Source organism: Schistocerca cancellata, chromosome 1 (assembly GCF_023864275.1).
Source record: "Schistocerca cancellata isolate TAMUIC-IGC-003103 chromosome 1, iqSchCanc2.1, whole genome shotgun sequence".
Lineage (NCBI taxonomy): Eukaryota > Metazoa > Arthropoda > Insecta > Orthoptera > Acrididae > Schistocerca > Schistocerca cancellata.
Window position 1 is genome coordinate 750,737,738 of NC_064626.1, and position 22,167 is coordinate 750,759,904.

The following is a 22,167-nucleotide window of genomic DNA, read 5'->3' on the forward strand; positions in this document are numbered from 1 at the left end:
AATAGAATTGGGGAGAAGCGGAATTTGTGGCACAATTTGACTAGAAGAAGGGATTGGTTGGTAGGACATGTTCTGAGGCATCAAGGAATCACCAATTTAGTATTGGAGGGCAGTGTGGAGGGTAAAAGTTGTAGAGGGAGACCAAGAGATGAATACAGTAAGCAGATTCAGAAGGATGTGGGTTGCAGCAGCATGTAGGTTACTCTGAGATGAAGAAGCTTGCACAAGATAGAGTAGCAGCCTGTGGACTGAAGACAGCTACAGCAACAACAACATGAGGTGTTCATTACTGTGCATTACAAAAAAAATTACACAATTTGTTTGATCTCCATTGTTTTCTTAATGTCCTATTTTTCATGATTTTCCTTCTTTTCCAACTTCTTTTGAATATACCGCTTGGTTTTGTGTCGTTGACAGAGGTCAGTTTAGATGTTTTGCTCTTCCTGAAAGTTGTATACCTGCCTTCTGTTATTGGTGAATTGTCTGCTTTGTATTGGAATGTCTCGAGGTGCCCTTTTAAGAACCAAATCCCCAAAACAATAGGATAAAACAGTTTTATTTTATTTTTATTTATGTATAATGCACAGTAATAAAGACTTACAATGTTCTGTTTTTGTACCAAAATTCAGAGTCCTATGTGATGAGCCGCATTAGAGCCAGACCATTTTTCTCCTTGAGAATTAGGTGATTAATCATAATTTTTAAAAATGCAAAAAAATAATTACTTCTTAATCATTTGAGTTAGATAATTTGTTTGTTTATTTATTTATGTATTTATTTATTTGCAAGGTGTTTCACTAACAAGGCAGAATATAACAGTTATTATGAAAGTAAATTAGAAGTAAACTTAATGACAGCATTGAGGTAAGTGATATTAAGTGATGGTCTTAAATTTTTTCCAGCACTGTACAAGCATTTTGTATGGTGCTCTGTTGTCTGTTATGGAACTTGTATATCTGTGAAATACACATTATAAGTGCTTTGCATACCGAAATGGCAAACTGGCAACTCACTGGAAGTAAAGTTCTGACTACCCCCGCCCCCCTGGTAATCTTCTTTATTTTGTATCATTTCTTATATTAGACTGTTAACAGATGTAATGACTGTACCTTGCAGATTTCTACCTGAAATTGTTATAGTTTGGCTTTTCTAAATATTCGTAGATATTGTAATTGTAACGAAAATTACGTGCTACCAATTCCATTTGCATTCCAAATGTCCATTACTGCAGTATGTTCAACACAATTACACCCCTAAAAATAAATTATCAGTCAATTGCCATGAAAGATACAAGGCGTACAATCATAATGGTTCTTTCAGGAAATAATTTTGTTACATGCTTCTGTGGCACTTAATATCGGATACAAAACATCACACTGTTTTTTAGACTTGCATTATTTGGATGGTTTTTGTTTAAAAGCTGTCTTCCTGACAGTGTGAGCATTTTGTGTCACTTCCTAGGATCCCCCAGGTAAATATGGGATTCTTATTTCGACAAAGCTAAAGCATGTTCCTTACCAAATCCATGTCATAATTGTGTGAGCATTTTGTGTCACCTCCTAGGATTCCCCAGGTAAATATAGGATCCTTATTTCGACAAAACTAAAGCGTGTTCCTTACCAAATCCATGTCAAAAACTGGAATTTATGATCCATGAAATGTTGAACCCTAACGAAACGTTTGGTTTATAGTATTGTTACTTCTGTGACTTTTCTAAATCAAATGTGAGAAATAAATAAGTTTTATATACATTCACATCTTCATGACACAGCGAAAATTATTTTTTATAAATTTTTATGATTTTAGTTCTTAAATCTACAAACATTTCATAATTTTTGTTACAGTGTGTATAGAGGAGGGGGGGGGGCATGTGCAAAAGAGAGAGGGATTTGTTGTTTTAATTTCAAGTAATTAATTGTATGTTTATTTTCTTTGCAGTCATGTGAAAACTGTATTGTCTGTTGGAAACCCGGGAGGCTAGAAGATAAAGAATTGAAAACTAATGACACAAACGTTACAATTATTCACCGTTTTGAGTACCGTGAGTGTGAAATATGGTTTGTCAGATTCGCCATGGACTTTTGGCAAAAGGTTTGTGAAATTTTGCTTTGTTTGTATGTGTACACTTTGAGTCGAAGCTCAATTACAAGGTTATTTTTGGTTCATGGCTCAGAAGGATGAAAACACACACACACACACACACACACACACACACACACAATCAAGGCACTCAGTAGAACTGAACGAAGTCAGTACTTCCTATGGTATCATAGAAGTTTTTGGTGAGAAATTGTATAAAATTATCAAATATTATATTGAGAAATAGTGCAGTTTGGAACTCAACTTTTTTAAAGATCTTTAAGTTCTCTGTACACTTGGACACTTGACACATGTGTTACTGTTGATGTCCACATTTCTCACCCACCAGCAAATAGTTTTGTGCTGTCCACAATGTTCCTAAACTGACTGGAAATTTTTCTTTAGAAATATTGTTATCCTCCATGACAAAACCCAAGAGTATGCAGCAGTCACTGTATAATCAAAATAGAATAAATGTTTCTGGGAAACTCTGGGCTTTGTTTTGTCAGTGACAGTCTTCCAGTTCTGTAGAAGTAGAATTATGATAATGCTTGATCTGTGGGGAAACTGCCCAAATACTTTATCATTTGAATGCAGCATAGGTTTATTGATTGACAGTAGAGGTGATTATTATTGGTAGATTAATTGCACTGAAACTGAGTTCACGGAATCATTATAAGACAAACAGGGCTGCAAAAGATGTTAACAGAGAAACTACTGGAGGGAAATATTTTTAAAAATTGTAATCCTCAGGTGAACTGTGAAAAAGCATCTGGCCTGAGACACTGGAGTTGGGGGTCACGCACGCACGCACGTGTGTGTGTGTGTGTGTGTGTGTGTGTGTGTGTGTTTGTGTTTGTCTTTCTCTATCCCGCTTTATTGACAAAAGCTGTGGCCGAAAGCTGTATGTGAGTGTCTTTTAATTGTGCCTGTCTGCAACTTGACAGGTCTTGATGGTAAGTAGTGATCTATCTTTTCCTGCATTGTTGATATTCCTACCTAGAGTTTCCAGTGTTCGATATTTTTTTTTTTTTTTTTTTTTTTAGCAACAGATGGAGTTTGGAAACCAAAGTGTCCAGGAAGAATTTAGCGCCATTATTTGATTTAATTTGCTTAATGCAGGGAGACAAAAAGAACAGTGGTCTTAGCCCAATATTTTCCACACCAGAACAGAATTTAATGTTGGTTTCACTCACTGATTGTAGGAAAATCAACTGGTACCCATAAGAAGCTGTAGGGGACTCTTTCCTAGTTCCTTATTAGACACAACTTCTTCAGGCTCTACTGACCTGAATAATCTGTGTCTTTTGCCCTCCAGAACTTCACACTGGGAGATTAAGTGTGGCGTGGTGTCATCCTCCTCACCACATAGTCTACAATTAAGGGCTTCTTTCTCTGGACCATGGTGTGCAGGTGTTCGCTAAAATTACCATGACCAGTCATGAGTCCTATCATGAGTTTAAGGTGTTTCCTGTTCAAGTTGAGGATTATAGGACTTCTTTTGTAGTTTCAGCATCATTAGGTTGCCATGTTCTTGTTTTTGGAATGTAGTCCAATATTGTATGTGCTGCCTCATAATACAGATACATAGTTTTAGTTTGTTTGCTGCTACTAATTTCTGATAACTGGAGACCCACTGCCAGATTAATCCTTTTACTTTCCCCCTTGTCTCAAGGGCATTTTGGAATGATCTTTGATCACACTGCAGGGGCTGATAAAGTTTTCAGAGCTGATACTCAATGTATTGGTGTGTGAGTCTGGATATCTTAAAGGAATCCAGTTATTTCCAGTTTTTAACCTATATGCCTCTGCTGCTACTTCCATTGTAACCCAAAGGTGTAATGGGGATACGTCCTGCCAGGATGATCTCCATCCCAGTGCTGGGTGTGCTGCTAATTCTTTCTGTTATGACTAAGTAGGCCAATCTCTGCCCCTTGCCAAGCTCCTTAGCAGCCACCTTCTGCTGTTCATTATTCCACCATACTGTAGCCCCGTAAATTAAAATAGGTCTCATTAGAGTGGTGTCTATCCATTATGTGCTCCTGGGGTGTAGACCCTAGTTTTTACCACAGGTTCTTCTAGTGCTCATAAGAGTGCTTTTTGCCTTGGAGCATATATTCTTAATGAGTCCATGATAGTTTCACATCCAGGGTTTTCCCTAGACACTCCTCTACTTGTAGAGTTGCATTAAGGTGCTAGAAATTCCAGGATGTGTACTAGATTTGCTTCCTTGTAAATGGTACTACAATAGTTTTCTTGGGACTGGCCCTTAGATCCTATTTTTGCACAGTTTTCCATAATGTCTAGTGCACATTTTGTCACTGTTCTAACAGTACTAGCAAATTTGCTAAATATTAGTATGACCAAATTGTCTGTGTATCTTAAGAAGAAAAAAAGCTTACAGTATGTAACTTTCCACCAGGTTCCATAGTCCTTGTGGACATCCCTTGGTGGTGTTGATCACCATTTTTTCATCCATCAAAGTGGCCTCTACCTTTTTCTACTTAGTGTGGTCTTAAGCTACGGAGAGCTCTCCTCGCCTTCCCAAGGAGTTGCTGAATTGCTGTTTCACATGATTTATGTGATTTTAATATTTTTAACATTTCGTGGCCCTGTCAGCAACTGTGTAATTATTAATTTTAAATTAACAACAGCCTCAGTTGCAATTTTTACCTAGATTTACCTAGGTTTCAGTTGGGATAACCCAACCTTCTTCAGAATAAAAGGAATTGCAATTTGTCCATAATGGACAAGGTAAAAAACTATATTATAGTAATACATTGTCATATTGCAATAACTTACCTGGGAAACAGCCGTGGCCCCACTCCGCGACCACAGTACGGCAGCAACGGATGTTGTACTGGAACTGGCTGTAGCCGCAAGAGCGCATGCCCGATAGTGTCTCATGCGTACATGTTAACACTGGTACCAACATGTACTCCTAAACTTAAAATTTTTGAATAACCAGATGCGGCTAACAAAATTGACGTATACGTTATCCTGTAAGGAACAAAGATATATCGACTGTCTTAATATTTGTAATAATTTGTTGTACGTCAAAAGTGAAGGGAGCAATGCGTTTACTATTTTAAGCCAGCCTAGCATTCCATCCATCATAATTTTAGGGAGTAATCATTATACCCTTGCCAACATGTTTTTAGAACTCCCATTTGCTGAATAGCTGGGATTATTTGGTATTTCAAACCCGTAGTTATCCTCATGCAGTCAAGTTCGACGATTAGCCCAAATATGCTACGCTGGCTTAAAATAGTAAACGCATTCCTCCCTTCACTTTTGACGTACAAGAAATTATTAAAAATGTTAAGACAGTCGACATATCTTTGTTCCTTACAGGATAACGTATGCGTCAATTTTGTTAGCCGCACCTGGTTATTCAAAAATTTTAAGTTTAGGAGTACATGTTGGTACCAGTGTTAACAAGTACGCATGAGACACCATTGCGTGTGCGCTCTCGAGGCTACAGCCAGTTCCAGTACAATGTCCGTTGCTGCCATACTGCGGTCACAAAGTGGGGGCGAGGCTGTTTCCCAGATAAGTTATTGCAATATGACGATGTATTACTATATTATAGTTTTTAGTTTTAGACCTTGTCCATTATGGACAAATCATAGTTCCTCTTATTCTGAAGAAGGTTGGGTTATCCCAACTGAAACCTAGGTAAATCTAGGTAAACATTGCAACTGAGACTGTTGTTAATTTAAAAGTAATTTATCTGGTTGTTGTGTGTGTTGGTTTACATGTAGAGGAACCACAGTTAACCTCTTGTCTCTAATGTGCACATTAACTAGTTAAGTCCCACTTTTCCCTTTGATCACCTGTAAACCAGTGTCTCTCAGGACTGACTCCTCATCTTTTTTATCTGCCAAGAGTGCATTGAGGGAAGTAAGTCTTGAGGAGCAGCACATCCAGCATCTCACTCACTGTCCTGGCATACTAACCATCCTTCTTAAAGTACCTCCAAGATTAGTTAGTATTCCAGCAAAGATTTATAAATCCTAGTGCAAGTAGCTGTACCTTCCGCTTCCTCACAGAAAAGACAACCTTGGTCGCAAGGTTGTCTTTGACCAGGGCCCCCGATATTTTGCCCATTCTCCTTTCTTTCTTGCAAGGTTGGACAGTAATTTGAACTGCTTCCCTTACACTTCCAGATTGTTGTTCTGTTTGCGCATTCCTTGATGACTGTGCAGTATTTTAAATAAGTGGCCTTATTGGCAGATGTCACTGTCTGCCATTTCGTCAAAATCTACCGGGCTCCTTTTTGAAGTTCCGACTTCAGATAAATGTGAGTGTAGGTCTTGCCTATATGAATCCCAGTCTATTTTCCTAGGATTCCTACAAGCCATAGTCTGTTTAACATATATTCCAAACAAAAGGCTAATATACACAGATGAGCCAAAAGATTATGACCACTGGCCTCTGCAAGGTTGAGTGCCTCTTGGTGGTGGTGTGGGCATGTGACACAGTAAAGAAAGAATATAAGCAGAAGAGACAAATGGACAGTCATTACAGCGAAGATACAAGCCCCGGATTTAGAAATCCACTGATATAAGCAGTTTTAGCGAAGGGCATATTGTTGTGGCGCTGTGGCTGGAAACTAGAATCTCTGAAATGGCGAATTTGGTTGCCTGTTTGTGTACTATTGTCATGAGGACCTAAGGAAAGAGGTTGAAGGATGGTGAAATAATGAATAGGCTGTATGGTATTGGACTTCCTCGTGTCATCACAAAATGTAGTAGTTGGATGATCCCCCTCTGTGCAATCCAGGATAGGCAGTGATCTGTGTCCAATCTGACGACAGAGTACAAGGCTGGTCAGGCACATATGTTTTGGAGCACACCGCTCAAAGGTCATTGTTGAACATGGAGCTCCACTTCACACAACCCTTTCATGTTCATTTGTTGTTTCAGTTACATTGTCAGCAGCACTAGCTGCGTGCCCACAAACCACCGTCCCGCAATTTGCAGGAATTTAGTAACTTGTGAGTGGACATTTGGTGCCACATACTTCTGGAAATGTATCAAGTACTTGCAGAACACATGCCAAGCAGAATCGCTGCTGTACTGTGTTTGAAAAGTGGACCATCTCGATATTAAACAGGTGGTCATAATATTTTGGCTTATCGGTGTACATGTGGTCGAATAAGGATGGCTAGAAACACCATATGCCATTGTATGACATAACTACCCATTTGAGTGGATCAGAAAGTTATCTAAGTTATTCTTCCCTTCTTCTCTTTCTGAAGGTAGGTTCCCTGTACCTATTCAAGATTTTCAGATTATTTTCCAGTAGAAATTAAAGTAGGTGCTCACCTCTGCTGTTGGCATTGCTGCTTCCCCACACCAAATTGTGGGTGTTGGCATCAGAACCAATCAGCAGTTGTTCATCCCTCTGTTATTAGCCATCTACCACTCTCCTTACTTGAGTAGTAGTATTACTGTCCTTGTAAAGAAAGTTAACTGATGCCAATACAGTTTCCTTCGTCATGTTGTTTCATACTGAAGGTCACTAACTCCCTGGAGCAGAAGTCCACCATTGGCATGAATGAAATTCCATCTTAATAGAAATACATGTTCTCGAGTTCTTTGGATTTCTAGCATAAATCAACTTACTTCCAGTTCTTTCAAAGATTGCAATTCTCCCTTTATGTAGATAGGGTTGGTGGATCAGGGCCACATCCGGCTCCTGCCGTCCTAGAAGGTGATTCAGGACAGCAATTGTCCCTTCATGGTGTTGTTGGTTTATCCGTAGCACTTGCAGTGTCCGCGTTAGCACCTTTGTCACTCTATAGCTTTGATTATCTTGACAGACCTACGAGACCTCTAAGTACAGTTTCAGGCACTGTTCTCACTCTGCAGCCAGGAATTTTGTGCTGGCTTTCCTTGTAAGGATTTGGCTGACCAGTACAACCTTTTGGTTGATTACCCTCCAATCATGTGAGGTGGTGGTTGTGGTGACCAGTGCATGTCCCTGTTGGATCCTGAAAACTGAAACTCCAGTGCTATGGGTTTGTTCCCTTTTTCCCATTTTGGCTGTTTCTGGATATTCTGAGAAGTGGGAGTGTTAGACTCCCTTGTTAGCTCGTCTGCCTCTATGAATAGTGCTTCTACAAAGCACTGTCCCCTGGAGAGGTAGAGCCATTAAGAGAGTATCACTGACTGCAATGTCCCATCCAGTTATATTCTACCAACACTACAGCTCAACTGTTGGCCAGGACAATTTACATGTGGTGGATAAAAGTATGGAAATTACAGAAAAAAATACATTACATGCCTCTTTCGATGTAGGAAAACCATTGGCATTAAAAACAGCTTCTTGCAAAATAATGATACGTTCAAATAATGATGATGGAGATGAATGGCGATCACAAACTCTTCTTTCAAAAGCAGGCCACAAAAGCTCACTAATATAGAGATGTGGTGACTGGTGACCAAGAGAGATGCGACAATTCATCCCTGTGCTCACAAAACCATCCTGGATGATGCGAGTGTTGTGAAAAGGCACCCTGTCATCTTGGAACACAGCATTATCACTAAGGAATAAACATTACACCATGAGATGGACCTGACTGCCAAAATGGTCAGATAATCCTTGGCAGTAATGCGACCTTGCAGAGTACTCATGGGGCCCATGGAATACAACGATATGGCTGCTCAAGTCATCACAGAACTCCTGCCACATTTAACCTCTTGGACGTCAACTCTGCCAGAAGTTGGAAACAACTCATCTGACCAAATAATTTTCTTCCATTGCTCCATAGTCCAGGTTTTATGACTTCGGCACCATGTTTTTCTGTTACAGGCATTTGCATCACTGATGAGTGGTTGCGGAATTCCAGCTTGCTTTGCAGTTACCTGTTCATGGAGCTCACTATGTGTTGTTTTGGTGCTGACAGGGTTCGTGAGTGTGACATTCAGTTGTGCATTGACTTTTGCAGCTGTTGTCCTCTCATTGTCATTTTAGTCCTATTCAATGATTGTCTGTACACACACCTTCATCCGTGTTGTGACTTAACAGATAATGTTTTTTTGCTTTCCTGTATATGGTATAAATCTTCAGTATGGTGCCTCTTGAAACACCAAACACTTCAGCTATATTGGTTATGGAAGCCACAAGCACCAACAATTTGCCTGCATTTGAATTTACTTACCTTCGGCATAATGCACTCACAATTACGCAGAGCACTGCTCGTGATCACAACTAACACTTGCAACACATTAAGGATGTTGCACAGGTGCTGTTTGTGGTTAAATACAACAGCTCAAACTACAAGCTTGGCCAGCATCTGTATTTATGTTCAAGCTTGCATTTCTCATGGAATTCCCATAATTTTGTCCAACCTTTGTGTGTGTGTGTGTGTGTGTGTGTGTGTGTGTGTTTTATGTACTAATTTGCTCTGAAGAAAGACATGCTGTCCGAAACCTTGGGTCGATGTGCCCATCGGCCCTACAATACCTCAACTACAAGGTAAGTTGTTACCTTTATTCCTTGCATTATGTATATTTCACCAAGGACTTCCCATTACTGTGTTTATAAATCTTTCTAAATTGTGATAACATATTTTTGTTGCGTACCATTCCTCAGATAAATTTTCCCCATTTGAGGCTCTATGTAGGATTAATATTTGATATCAGTTGAAAATTAAACTACAGTGAGACACCTGGATGTGATGTGGAAATCTAATAGAGCATTATTATGTGACCATTGGTGAAATATGCATAGAACAGTTTTGTTTCCTATCAGCTGCATTATTATTGCTTGTCTCAATGTCCAGCCATATTACATAGTATTCTAGAGTCCCTTCAGATTCCATATTATATGTTCTCTCATTCTATTTTAATTTATCATGCATGTCATCATTCTTGGATTGACACACCATTTTATTTATTTCCCTGTTTGCAAGAAATGCTTTAGTGTCTTAAATTTGTGTGGAGCTGCAAGATGGCCCTACACATATCCTAATACCGAGTAAGTTCGAACATGTAAGTGAGAGTTTTACAAATGTGTAAAAATACATGTACCACTGGAGTTCACTTTGCACAAATGTACAATAGGCATTAGTGTAGCAGTTATTTTAAAATATGATATGTAAAGATATCATTTCTGCAGGTAATATATTTCCACATTTTTGGAACAGCAAGGCAAAATAGTTAATAGTGGTCTCTTACTTTTGCAGATTCTGGCACTGGGAAACCAAGTAGGGAAAACTTTTGTTTGGGATCTGGATGTATCAGATCCTAGCCAGTCACGCTGTACAGCACTAACACATCCTCGATGTGTTGCTGCAATCCGACAAACTAGTCTTAGCCGTGATGGCTCAGTGTTGCTGTGTGTGTGTGATGATGGAACCATATGGAGATGGGACCGTATCCCCGTCTGACAAGATCTAGAGGACATGTAAACCATCATACACACCTTTTGCAAGCAAATGGCAGCATTTCAGGCAGCAACTTGTCACTTAACATTTATAGAAGAAAAGGCTCTGTGTCATTTAATTACTGAAACATTCTCGGGAAATCACATTTTGAATAGCTGCCTGCAGTACTTGTGAGTTAGCAAACAAGGTGCTAATGAACAGGAGTGAATTGTTGTTACAGCAAGTGTGTGTTTGTGGATTGAAATTTCCGTCTAATGTGGAACTGGATGAAAGAGCTCCACTTCAACTCTTTCTGTGACTGGGAAACTTAATTTTGCTGTAGTGAGTAGACAACATTGTTTTTATATGTACACAGAACAGCTTTTATATCTTCATAAACCCGTGTGTGTGTGTGTGTGTGTGTGTGTTAGAAGAGGCACAACAACCATGTATTTAAGGTCCAAAGAAATAAATGATTGTATTCATGAGAAATAATAATGCTAGGCTAACATAAGAATTTTTTAGAAAGAATTTACCAATGAGTGCTTGATTTTTACTTGATGTATTTACATTGCCACCCATGTGGTGGCTACTGATTTCTTTTGTAATAAAAGAAAATATTCTTACTGACTGAATGAATGAGATTCCATTGACAGATCCTTCCTAAACCATTAGGAAAAAAAGCCAGTTGGTTTTTATCATGGTTTATTACCAATGGCCTTACAGTTCTGCTTTTCTTGTGGAAAGTTTCAGATTTGATAGCAATCACAAAATGTTACTATTAATAAGAAAAAGCTCCTTGTCATGTGACAGGGATGTCATCAGACCTTGCTTATTGCCCATTGCCTTTAACTCTTGGGTGGATGCAGCTATGTATAAAGTGTGCCAACCACAAAGTACATTGTCTTGTCCCATTCCATTGTTACACATTTGCGGGGCCCATACCTTTTTCTTCATTACTGCTTCAGCTAACATAGTGATCAGTTGTGTGTTCATATGTCTGCAATGATGTAAAATAAACATTGAGATATGTGAGGAAAAAAATTACAACTGCACAAGAAAATGCCCCAGATTCAGAGCTAACAGCACAGTTCCACAGTTGTTTGCGAGACAGTTAGCTATTTAATAAACATTTGGGTGAGGTCTGATTAAACTGTGATTTCACTCATTCATGTTTACCTTGGTCACATAAAGACAGCTATCCTTTACATGTGTACAAAGTACGCTGCTCACTCACTCTTGTTATGGAAATTGGCATGCCTGCTCGAGGGTTAGAATGGACCACACAATAAAAAACATAAATATAACTCTCTTGACTGTGTACAGATCATGGCTGGATGATACATGGGTCACTCCATCTCCGAAGTTGTGCAGCACTAGACTTATTGGGCAACTGTGTCTAGAGTCTACTGTATGTACTTCGATTTGAGGTAGATGGACACTGCCAGTTTCAATGGAAGTGTGCAGTTGTGTTAACGACAGAGGCACCATTGCCTATAAGGTATAGCAGCAGTGAATATATGGGCCACAATGCAGCAATGCAGTTCTGAACAACAGGTAAACAGCCTTTCCGTCCTGAAGAACCACCTTGCTATGGTTACAGAAGTCACTGCCCAAACTTGTCAAAGGACACACAGATTGCCTTGAATGCAGGAACACTGCAGTCACCTGACTGAAACATGGAAAAAGGTCAAGTGGAATAATGAATCTTGCTACACATTGATATACACCAACAGACAGTGGCCTTGATCTCACAAATGTTGGCCAAAAGTAGAAAAAAAGCTTTAGATTTAAATGTAAATTGTTGTATAAGGGTTTTTGAGGTTGTTCACTATACAGGGCGTATACGTTCAGGGAAAAACCCAGGAATTTTTAAGAATTCTGGGAATTTTTCGTTGTTTCAGTTTTCAGTTAAATTTTTGTAGGCTTGACTGGTAAGAACTGATACTCCAAAAAAGAATTTTACTTAAACCTATTACTGCAATATAACCCAGCAGCAATAAAACGTAAACAAGGGAAAAAAATAAAACTTAAGTTGCAAAAGAAATGCGCAATTTATAGCAACAAAATACAGCGCACACACAAGAGTGTCCGCCGCTCGTGGTCTCGCGGTAGCGTTCTCGCTTCCCGAGCACGGGGTCCCGGGTTCGATTCTCGGCGGGGTCAGGGATTTTCACCTGCCTCGAGATGACTGGGTGTTTGTGTTGTCCTCATCATTTCATCATCATCCAGGAAAGTGGCGAAATTGGACTGAGCAAAGATTGGATAATTGTACGGGCGCTGATAACCACGCAGTTGAGCGCCCCACAAACCAAACATCATCATCATCATCATCATCATCACACACAAGAGTCTGCCAACAGCAAAATGTGTCAAAGGCTTTAGGAACGAAGACTATGCATTACTTAATAACAACAAACTGCTTTCGATGGGTGTTACAACAGTTAACATTAGGTTTGTTTCAGCAGTTGCCAGCGGGCTTATGCACATTCACAGTCGAGTTGCGTATGAGCAGTACCTTCTCCCGCTTCTGGCTACTTGAAGTGTGGCCGTTAGCTGTATCCAAGGTAACTAGACTCGAGCTCTATGAGCTGTAGCAACAAGCAGCCAGATGCTACCTGGAAACATTTTTCTGGTGCACCCAAGTTGCAAGATTCTCACATGCGCAGAGCAGTCAGAGTTGTAGTGGGATGGAGGTAGTCTCCACGTGGACCGCGTTTAATGAGTTTGCTGTTTCCTCTTGGTTTACTGCTCTCAAGATCAAAATGTATTTCTGTAGTCGGGAGTTATAAAATGAATTAAAATATTCACATAATTATGTAAAGCTAATATGTGTTGTTAGTTTCAGTTTTCTGATTTTATTTCCAGGTTTTTGGTAGTTGATTATTAATTTCCTTGCAAGACAATGAAGTTATCTTTGTCGATATGCTAACAAAATTTGGCTTTCATTAATGTTTTCCGCAGAGGCTGTCAGTTTATTTGAAACACTTTTGGCTAATGTCAGCTGTTTGCAGAATTTCAAGTGCACGTTGTTATCTTTTGGGATATAAGGCATTATGCCATAAGAAAGAACTAACATGAGATAATACAGTACTGGTACTCGAAGAAAATTTGTATCCGAAAACCACACTGAAAAGTTTATCAGCTTTTGGCATACTTCTTTGTGAATCTCGACATACGAATTTTTCCCTTTAAGTCAAATTATGCATTTTAGTATGGTTTGTGAAGTTACAATGCTCTTGGAGTATCCCCTGATGTCCTGTTTTGTTTATGACGTAGTGTAAGATCTCTTAATGCCATATACATACGAACATATGGGATATCTACGTCATTGTAGCTGCACAGGCACAGTATAACAATGCCATTTTCTGACGCTCTCTGACAACTGCTGAAACGAATTCTAACAAGTCGCGGGAATTGTTGTAGTTGGTCGGTTGAAAAGCATTACTTTCAAAGTACATTTCATTTTACGCAATATGAGTTATGTTACGTGTACGATGGTGATTTGAATTTCTTAATCACAGAGTGTTTGATTTTCATTTAAAGCTTAATTCTTTGAGGGCCAGCCACTTAGAAGAATTTCGTGCCCGTAAGACCAGACATTTACTTAAGTACTTAAAATTTTACTGGCACATTTGTGATGAATTGAAGTGAAACATACACAAAACAGACAAATATTATATGTGAAAGCTTAGATTTTCTTGTAGCTGCACTATATACATTAATTTAAACCATTAACTTTTCCTATTTGTGTGTTCGCACTGCTTAACAATGATGTTGTTATAGTCTGTATAGGCTGACTACATCACATGTCTTATGCTCTAAATTACTACATTTACATGTGACACGTCTTTTGAAAGACAAAACCCAAATTTCTGAAACTGTTTTTCACTGTTGTGTGTACATGTTAAGGTCTGAAGCAGATTTGCTTGCCCAGTAACTGCTGTGCCTGGAAAACAGCAGATATAGTTTACAATTTAGTCAGCACAATCACTATTTCTCTTCAATTAGTTGAGGTGTAAACAGCTTCAGTCTAATACAGGGTGACACAGAATAATGGGAATATTTGAAATGAGTAGTGGTAGCCATGGGCGGGTGGCAGCACTGCGGATTCGTGACAGCGAGTAAACAGTAAGCCATTTCAGTAATCATGGATCTGTGGAATGGACAACAGCATACATTAACCATAAAAATGTTTTATAAAAACAATGATAATTTGGTAGCGGTGCAGAGGGAGTTTTGATGTTTTTATAATTTAGGACATCATGATGCCATTCCGTCGAAACACACGATAAAATGTTGGATTAATAACTTTGAAGAGACTGGATCTGTCAAGGAAAAACCAACAGGACGACCAAGAAGTGTGCGTTCGCCAGTGAACATTGATGATGTATGCGAGTCTGTCTTACGGAGCCCACAGCGTTCAATTCGTAAGCAAGCAGCAGTGGTTGGAACGTCCAAGGAGAGTGTTTGCAGAATTCATCTTGATTTAAAATTTCATCCGTACAAACTGCAGATGGTGCAACAATTGAAGGACAATGTTTACTGGTTATGACTAGGATTTTGTCAACAAATAATAACAAAAATAAACAATGGCAATGAATTTCTAAACAGGTTGTGGATGTCAGATGAGGCACATTTTCATCTCACAGATCATGTGAATAAACATAACTGCTGTTACTGGGCAAACACAAATCCTCTTTACATGCTAGTAAAGTGACAGTATGGTGTGGTGTTTCATCACATGGGATTATCAGACCGCATTTTTTCGCAAATGAACAGGGAAGCACAATAACTGTCAGTACTGATTGTTACGTAGAGATGTTATGAACTTTTGTTACACTTGCACTGAACAACTTTCCAAATGTTCAAGAACCCTGGTTTCAACAAGACGGAGCAAAATCACACACTGCATTGCAATCAATGGCATTTGTGCAAGAATTGTTTGACAACTGTGTGATCTCACGATTCATTCCCTGGCCCCCTAGATCACCAGATTTATCTGTGTGTGTGTGTGTTTTTCTTTTTTTTTTTTTTTTTCTTTTTTTTTCTCTTTTTTTTGGGGGGGGGGGGGGGGGGCAAGAGGAAAGCCTACATGACTCAACCAAGAACGCTGGACGAATGAAAACAGAGAATTCAGGATGCAATTCACAGTATCCCAGCTGTGATGTTGCAGCGGTCAGTGAGGAATCCAAGCAGCAGATTTCATGAATGTATTCGTAGAGGACGATGCCATCTAAAGGACATAATTTTTAAAAAAATGCAAAATACCTTCAATGGTTCATAAATGGCAAAGTTGTAAGGTTTCAATTACTATGAATGCAATTTCTCTCCTTCATCACTTCTAGTTTTATTGGATTGTGGAAATGTTCCTGCTTTTCTGTTTTTTTTTTTTTTTTTGTTTGTGGTTTTAGGGCGCAAAACTTCTATGGTCATTAGCGCCCAGACCTGCTTTTCTGTGTCACCATGTATTTCTACTACACGCACAAAGAAAGTTGGCACTTAGCACAGTGGCCGATGGGAGCAACTGTAAATGGGAAATGCCTTTACGGTAGCTCCCAACAGACACTTCGCCGAGAGTCAACTTTGTTTGCACATGTAATACTTATCCTTCACTGTACAAAAAGGCACTCCGTCAATATTAGGTGAAATTTTTATAAACAAGGCGAAACCTGACAGCCGAAGCACATTTCAATACCGGCTGCATTTACATGGGAGCGAAAATAGATCGCAGAACTGGAAAACTGGCAACCAGAAGCGGATTTCCAGAATCGATTTTGAAATGTTTATGTGAGCACCCAGGAGCGGTACTGGGAGATCGGTTTACGAAATCTGATTTTGGGAGCTCCATGTAAATGCAATGAATATCTACTATCATCAGTTGGCGAGATCACGTGACATGAGCTATGTCTGTCTCACAAAAGCGCATCGCGAACTCAGATTTCAATGCTTTGGAAACTAACATTCTCTGTTTGGTGGAATTAGACTATATACTGTTTTAATACGAAAATATGCAGCGTACATGTTGCTGCAAATCAAAGATCTTTCCAAAATGCTAGTTTTTGGTTCGATTCCTAAAGTGGTGGGATGTTCTGCACCAGTGTATAAAACCTTAACCATTCAAAGGATAAGTTTTACAATCCCGAGGGATGGTATATTGTCACTTAACACAGAAAAAGCGTATTTTTGCCTGGGAGGAAGTGTATTTTCTAACCAGGAAAAACATGGGGATTTTTTTTTCCTTGTCCACTTATACATTCTGTCATAAATTACATATTATAATTTTAAAACAGGAAATGACAGTTATAATATTACATTGTGAAATAATTATTTTCAAAATTGTTGAGGTAATAGCTATCACATGTGTACAGTTAAAAACTGTGTAAATAAGAAAACATAAAAATCAATCGCTCTCACTATCAGGATAGTTATCGGGCTCAAAAGCAGAGTCATTATCATATTTATCAGAAATTTCTAGAAAAATTTCAGACCCCTCATCAGGAAAGAGCAAAAGTTCTAGGGCATCCATTGACAGATCGTTACTTTTTTATCAGGACAATATTTTTGAAATTCTTCGATGTTCACATTGTAGCCCCATGACATGATCTGCAAGATAAAGTGAAATTGGTAAGTGAAGTCTTTGTCCAGCACCAGGATTTAAGCAGACACCCCTTCTAAGGGTCTTTTTTTCTGAATCATCAAAACACATTATGCATTCAGTTGAGCTTGATCACCAGTTTTTACTTTCAAGTGTTTACCCAAGGTCAAGTAAATACTCAATGCAACAAATCCATTTGCGTAAGGATGATAATTCGTAACAAAATTAGAAAAATGTATCACTATAATAATATTTACAAAATCAATATACTAAAATGTTTTGACATTGCTCTGCACAAGCAGCTGTGCATAGATGATCTAGTAGATTTTATAGCATTATAGACCTTTCCATCAGTCATTATGAAAATCATTTCATAATGTATTATTATTTCTTTTCTGTACCAGACAGTTCCAAAAGGAAGTAGAGATGCAATTTGATTGTTAATATACTTTTCCTCGTTTAAAGTAGCCAGCATTTTCATGCAAAAATTGTAGTCTTACAGGTTTACAAAAACAAGGTGACGAAGGTGCAGGGTTTTTCCATGTAACTATTTCCTTTTGTAATAGATTATCTGTGGACACTGCTTGCAGTGGAACCAATTAAGTAATAAAAACATAAACATCTGAATCACTTCTGTAGGTAAACCTGCTGTGCCCCGTAGAACCAACGAAACCCCTATTTACTGACAACCCTCACTTTTTTTAAAATTTCTGGAGATTATGTTTCCATACTGTTCTCTCAAACATGTAAAATTCTTTCAGATGTATGATTAAAGAGTGCTTGTACCTTGACTTCAGCACAAGTCTCCATTATGTGTATATCTAATTGGTAACAATGAAGTTGGGCTGTTGCTGTTTTTTCATAAGTGGGGTAAATAAGAGCATTGTGTTTTTTCATTGAATTTATAATAAACATGTACTTATATTTAGATAACTTTCGTTCAACAACATTGGACAATATCTCATCTGCAGAAATTTTAATGGCTGGGGAGTTGCTGATAATTTTAATGATGCTGCTTTATATTTATCAGCTCGCGATTGTGACTGTCATGATTTCTTTTATGATACCTGTACCATTATTGGAATCAGACGAACGAAGGCTCATTTGAATAGCCAAAGATAATTCCAGTTCGCTTAGTGTGTTAACATAAATTACTGACTTTTCTTTTCTGCATCAATCATTTGCTTAGTCATCTGAACAATCTGTGTGTACATAATGGAATTATTGCGAGGAATTTTGAATCCTATTTTAATTTTTTGTACCAATTACAATGAAGTTTCCTTATTTCTGTATAAAATTTCAGTACTCACTTTGACAATCTTGCAAGAAGAATGTGACTCTTTATTGTTTTAAAGAAACCATTCTGTTGTTCATTGAGTGTATTTGTATCTCCATTCAAGTGTGGACAACAAGATTGCCTATTGTTGTCAAGCATTTCACAGCAGTTTTTCATCTTTGTTGCAAAATGCTGGACCAACTTTTTCATCTAGGTTGCAAAATATTGATCCAACCATTTAATTAGCACGTACAAGTTGGAGCTGAAATTGTTCTGTATAACCTTGAATAATTATCAGTGAGTGCAGATTATTTTAGCAATATGTACATCTAAAATACAAACACCATGCGATGTAATACTAGTAACTGCTCTGTACTGGGACAAATAGGAACTACTAAAACTATTTTCTACTAACCCTAGTGTAGTGCAGCACTCTAGAGGGCAGATGCTACATGTTTCCACATTACCAACATGCTTTCATGTTTTATATTGTGGTTGTAGTGGTCGATCCTAACCTTACTCCTGGGTGTGACAGATTGTGCATTGATGCAATTGCCTGTGTTCTGAATTGCTGTGGCACAAATGGACGTATCTTTCCACTTGCTACGTCACAGTACAACTCGATGCTTGCTTCAGGAAATGTCACGAGCTGTAGCTTCAATCCTTTTTCTTGTTGCAATAGATCACGCAACTCTCTCTCACATTGTTGCGCATGCGCGAGGGCGTCGTAATCAATGGCCTTTGTCACTGCTTCCACCTGTGCAATGTCATCTGTTACTGTGGACACTGCTTCTATGCGAGAAAGTGCATCAGCTGGAACATTAAGCTTCCCTTCCACATACACAATGCTGGTCGTGAACTGGCTGATATAATCTAAGTGTCGCAGCTGCCTGGGCGATGCTTTCTCTGGCTTTACCTTAAAGGCATAGGTAAGCGGTTTATGATCTGTGTAAATCGTGAACTGTCGCCCTTCTAATGCGTGTCTGAATTTTTTTACTGCCGCATAAGCAGCGTACAGCTCACCGTCATATGTTGCCCAATGTTGCTGAGATGGTGACAACTTATCACTATAAAATGCAATGGGCTGCCATAACTGATCAATTTGTTGCTGACGTACGGCACCAGTGGCAGTGGATGAAGCATCAACCATGAGAGCGAGTGGAGCATGCGCGACTGGGTGTGCTAATTGTGCGGCCTCTGCTATAGCTTTTTTTATAGCGTGAAACGCGGTGTCCACCTCGATAGTCCAATGCACACTGCGATTAGGTTTAGGTGCGCCTTTAAGTAGTTCATTCAATGGTGCAGTTATTAGTGCATGATTGCGAATGAAGTGTTGGTAGAAATTCACTACTCCAATGAATCGTCGTAATTCTCTGACTGTGACAGGGCGGGGGTATTTGTTTATGGCCTCTACTTTACTGTGTGGCGGTCGAATACCGTGTGCATTCACCAAATATCCTAGAAAGTGGACTTCTTTTCTCACCAAAAACACACTTGGCAGGATTAATTACTAGTCCATGTGTGCGTAGGCAGTCAAACACTCGTGCCAAATGCTGTAAGTGCTCCTCTTCCGATAGCAAAAATATAAATCTCTTGTAACCTCATCCATAAAATGTTGGAAGGTCTGGGCGGCATTACATAGTCCGAATAACATTCGAGTGAATTCAAATAGACCGAATGGTGTTGTCACCGCTGTTTTAGGAATGTCTTCTGCAGCTATAGGGATCTGATAGTAAGCTCGAACTAGATCAGTGGTAGAAAATATAGTCTTACCGTGAACATTTGCAGAAAAGTCTTCTATATGTGGAACTGGGTACCGGTCTGGAATGGTCCTTGCATTGAGTTGGCGGTAGTCACCGCAGGGGCGCCATCCATTCTTCTTGTTAGGCACGATGTGAATTGGGGATGCCCAACTGCTACTAGAAACTCTGCAGATACCTTGTGACAGCATGCTGCAAAATTCCTGCTTTACCACTTACAGCTTTTCGGCTGTTAAACGTCTAGGCCGAGCGTGAGTTGGCGGCCATGACGTGGTCAAAATGCGGTGGACGATTGTATGCTTGACTGGTGTGAGAGTAGGAGATTGCTGTGTGATCTCGGGGTATCCTTTCAGTAATCGTATATATGGTGTGTCGCCTGTGACTGTGCGTACCTCTAGTGGTGTGATACAATGGACTTTTCCTGTTGTATGCAAACTAGTATTCAAATCTATTAGTCGCTGACGTCGCAGATCTGGCAGTAAGTCGTAGGACAAAAAATCTGCTCCGATAATAGGCTGTGATATATCTGCCACTGTAAATTGCCATTCAAACACATGGCATAGCCCCAAGTTAAGGAATAATGTTACTCAACCGTATGTTCTAATTTTGGAGTCATTGGCGGCGAATAGATAACAGTCGTCGCAGCTCCGGCGTGATAGGCGGTTTGCTAGATATACAGACATTTCTGCGCCTGTATCGACGAGAAACTGTAGTTTTGTTTCGCGGTCTGCCACAGAAAGTCAGCGAGTGTTTGCACTGGAAGTTATTGCTGCTACAGTGTCTCAGTGTCTGCTTCATGTTTCCACTTGCAAGGTGGTGTACACTTTTGTGCATCATTACCAAATGTCTTGTGGTACCAGCATAAGTTCTGTAGTGAAGGTGATTGATTGCGACTTCGTGACCGTCGGCGGCGTGGCCATTGGCAGTTGTGCGTTGTTTGTAATGCAGCTACCTGTGCGGTCAACTCTGCCAGTTGTGATTGTAGGGAGACTAGCGTCACTGTGGGCAAATTTTCTTGTTGTGGCGTTAATGTTGAGACACTTGATGTGGGGTACATTTCAATTAACCTGTCGGCCGTTTGTGCCAGTGTGTTTAAATTGCCTGCACATACCGTGAGAATTTTTTGAGTATCTGACGGCAACCGAGACAACCATATATTTCGTAGCACATCATCAGTTACAGTGTTACTTGCCAGTGTGCGCAAACGTCATACGAGATGTGATGGAGTGCGATCTCAGAGTTCTTCAGTGTGCAGTAGCTTCTCTAGCCGTTTTGCCTCTGATTGTGACAAACACGTTATTAATGCATTTTTAATGGATGCATAACGAAAATATCGTTATGATAAACATTTTTATAAGGAAGACCAATGTCATTTGACATTGATTTCTAACACACAGTAGTATAAATTAATGAAAATGTTATATACACTAATATTCAACATACTTCCTTTAATACTTTCCATCAGACAGAACCAAAATAGGGCACTTGATTAAAAAGTTACACGCACTTCCAATAATTTCAGAGCCACTACACATTCTTGACGTTATGCCACAAAGAATGACTTTCAAGTAACATAGCATCTTACGTATCAAAGATCTCACTTTCCTTTCAGAGTAAAATGCCCTAAAGCCTCCTCTACAAGATTCTATAGTAGTCAACTTATTCATTGACTATATCAGTTTTTCTGTTTTTGACCACATTTTTTCAGATCCGGATGACTGTGCAATGGTAGCATACCAGCACATTGAAAACTGGACAAAGCGGTGCAGACCGTGTGACAGTGAGACACTAGACAGGGTAGAGAAAAATTGTGTCATGAAATTTTAACCCTGGGTTGCCGATGCCAGTAGGAACCAAAATTGTTGTGTAGGTTGACAACACACCATTTTTAAACTACAGACTTGGCACCATGCACTCCAATTGGCCATGGGATTGGCCTGTTGCCATTCATTGATTGACAGGTAGCACTATGGTTGTCATTTCACACATACAAACAGCATTGCCCCAATGTGATACGCATGCGTGTCAAATAGGTCTTTCTGTTTGCCTCCACCTCACATCAAAGGCATTCAAACGTAAG

At 39.3% G+C, this 22,167-nt stretch overlaps 1 protein-coding gene across 3 annotated transcripts in view; it reads left to right on the forward strand.

Moving 5' to 3' along the window:
• The window catches only part of LOC126185952 (polycomb protein EED), an 87,428-nt gene extending 76,344 nt beyond the window's left edge, over positions 1-11,084 (forward strand). For all 3 annotated transcript variants that reach the window (XM_049928170.1, XM_049928172.1, XM_049928171.1), the window contains exons 7-8: positions 1,939-2,091; positions 10,274-11,084. In XM_049928170.1, coding sequence (XP_049784127.1) covers positions 1,939-2,091; positions 10,274-10,477 — 357 coding nt within the window. In that variant the 3' untranslated portion in view covers positions 10,478-11,084. The remainder of the gene's footprint in view (positions 1-1,938; positions 2,092-10,273) is intronic.
• The last annotated feature ends 11,083 nt before the right edge of the window (positions 11,085-22,167 follow it).